This window comes from Numida meleagris, chromosome 7 (genome assembly GCF_002078875.1).
Source record: "Numida meleagris isolate 19003 breed g44 Domestic line chromosome 7, NumMel1.0, whole genome shotgun sequence".
NCBI classification, from domain to species: Eukaryota; Metazoa; Chordata; class Aves; order Galliformes; family Numididae; genus Numida; species Numida meleagris.
Genome location: NC_034415.1, coordinates 21956520 through 21958850, shown reverse-complemented (window position 1 = coordinate 21958850; position 2331 = coordinate 21956520). Strand labels below are relative to the sequence as shown.

General features: G+C 62.9%; 1 protein-coding gene across 1 annotated transcript; it reads right to left on the bottom strand.

Moving 5' to 3' along the window:
• FOXD2 (forkhead box D2) lies at window positions 16-2271 on the bottom strand. Its single transcript, XM_021405171.1, is given in 3 exon segments — window positions 16-1402; window positions 1404-1462; window positions 1465-2271. Coding segments are annotated over 3 exon segments (1335 nt in total). The 5' UTR covers window positions 2249-2271; the 3' UTR covers window positions 16-910.

Sequence of the window (2331 nt, the reverse complement as noted above, 5' to 3'; positions counted from 1 at the left end):
AAAAAAACGCCGTCGCCTTTTTCCACATCGAAATTATTCACAGATTCTCTCAATAAAATAGATATGATGGATGCACAACCAGCGAGGAGTTCACTCCGCTCATCAGTTCCCGAATAATCTATATACAAATAATTACCGATACACCAAAAACCCACGCACGGAGGGGGTGGGAAAAAGGGGAGCGAAAAACCGGGGTGGGAATCTCCGAACTTCGCGACGGATCGGATCTGCTTTTAACGTACATTTGAACGTCCCATTGCAAAAATAATAATAATAATAATAATAATAATAATAAAACCGCAGTCCTGAGTTTCACCGACTTTTCTTCTTCTTCAAGACATACCCTAAGCAGTACCTTTGAAAGCCAAACCCAAAGCTTCGAAGAAAATAAAGAGAGGATGGGGCCGCTGAAACATTTTATCTGAGAGAAAGGGAGAAGCGAACACACGCCGGGAGCGCGGACAGCTCGAACCCCCCTGCAGTCTCTGCTGTGATTTGGGGACCCCCGAACCTCTCAGAGAAAATATTTCGGGCCCTCAGAGCGCTTCTTTGCCCCCCTCCCCGCAAACGCTGGTTATGTTACGGCCGCATTATAAATACGCTTCAGCGCTGGCGGGGTGAAATATGGTTATTTTTTTTTCCCCCTCCTCCTGATTATTTTTTTTTTTCCCGAGCAAAGAGACACAAACAGATCCGGATGCCACAGAGCCTGGAAATAAAATTACAAAAAAAAAAAAAAGAAATATTTTCCTACCTTAAAACACAACGGGAGGAGATTGGGGGGAGGAAGAGGAGAGCGGGGAGAGGGAAGGGGAGATTTGGGGGAGAGCTGGGAAGGGGCTGTTTGGTTCGCGACTCTCCCCCCCACCCCCACCCCCTCTCCCTTTTCCTCTCCTCTCCGCAGCACGCTTTAAAAATGACAGCTGCCCACGTTTGTGATTTTAGCGGAAAAGTTCTGCGCGGGCTGCAGGAGCGGCTCGTGGGCCAGGCCGCCGTGGGGCTGCGATGGGGCCAAGGCGGGGCTGAGCACGGCCAGGAGCTGCGCCGGGGGGCCCGCCTGGCCCGAGGGGTAGGGCGCGGCGGGCGCGGCGCTGGGGTTGGTGCTGGGCGGCGGGGGCACGGCCCCCCCGATGATGTTGTCTATGGAAAAAGAGGGCCGGGAGGGGTTGTTGGTGGTGGTGGTGCCGCCGCTGCCCGCGGGCGTGGGGTCCGGCTTGAGGGTCTGGAGGAGGGCGGCGGGGAGGGCTGTAGGGCTGAGCTGGGGGTGGTAGAAAGACTTCCTGCAGTTCAGCTCGCCGCCCAGGAACGAGGGCAGCCCGGAGGCGGCCGAGAAGACGGAGGCGGCGGAGGGAGGCGGCGGAGCCGGTAACGGGCAGTGCGGCGCCGAGAAGGGGAAAGCGCCCGCGGAGCCGCCGCCGCCGGGGTGGTGGTGGTGGTGGTGGTGCGGGGGGGCCGGGGGGTAGCCCTGCAGCTGCAGGCCGTAGTTGTAGCCGTAGGGTCCGTAGGCGAAGCCGGGCAGGAAGGCGGCGGGGTCGGCGGCCCCGGCCCGCAACAGCAGCTCGGGGTGCGGCGGGTGCAGCTGCTGCTGCCGCTTGAAGCGCTTCCTCCGGCGCAGGAAGCTGCCGTTGTCGAACATGTCGGCGGACTCGGGGTCCAGCGTCCAGTAGTTGCCCTTGCCCGGGTTGCCGGGCTCCCGGGGGATCTTGACGAAGCAGTCGTTGAGGGAGAGGTTGTGGCGGATGCTGTTCTGCCACGCGGGGAACTTCTCCCGGTAGTAGGGGAAGCGGCCGCTGATGAACTCGCAGATCTCGCTCAGCGTCAGCCGCTTCTTGGGGCTCTGCAGGATGGCCATGGTGATGAGCGCGATGTAGGAGTAGGGCGGCTTCACCAGCGGGTTCTTCCCCCCTCCGCCGCCGCCGCCCGCTGGCGCCTTCTCCCCGGGCGCGGCCCCGCGGGCGCACGCGGGCTCCGAGCCGCCAGCGGGGGAGAGCCGCTCCGGGGACCCCCCCATGCGCGCCTTGGCGGCCCCGCTCCGCGGCAGGGCGAGCCCCAGCGGCCCGCCGCCCTCCTCCTCGTCGTCCTCGTCGTCGTCGTCGTCCTCCTCCTCGTCCTCGCTGTACTTGCCCCCGTCCTGGGGCGGGCCCACCACGTCGATATCCGCGTCCTCCACCTCGGAGAGCGGTTCTTCCTCCGGGGAGCGCTCGGACATGATCCCGCAGCCGCCTCCGCCGCTGCTGCCCAAAGTCATTGTTGTGCGGCCGGGGCGGCCGGGGCCGGGCTCCCCCCCCCACCTAGCGGCGGTTCCCGGGATGGGCCCGGGGCCGGAGCCGC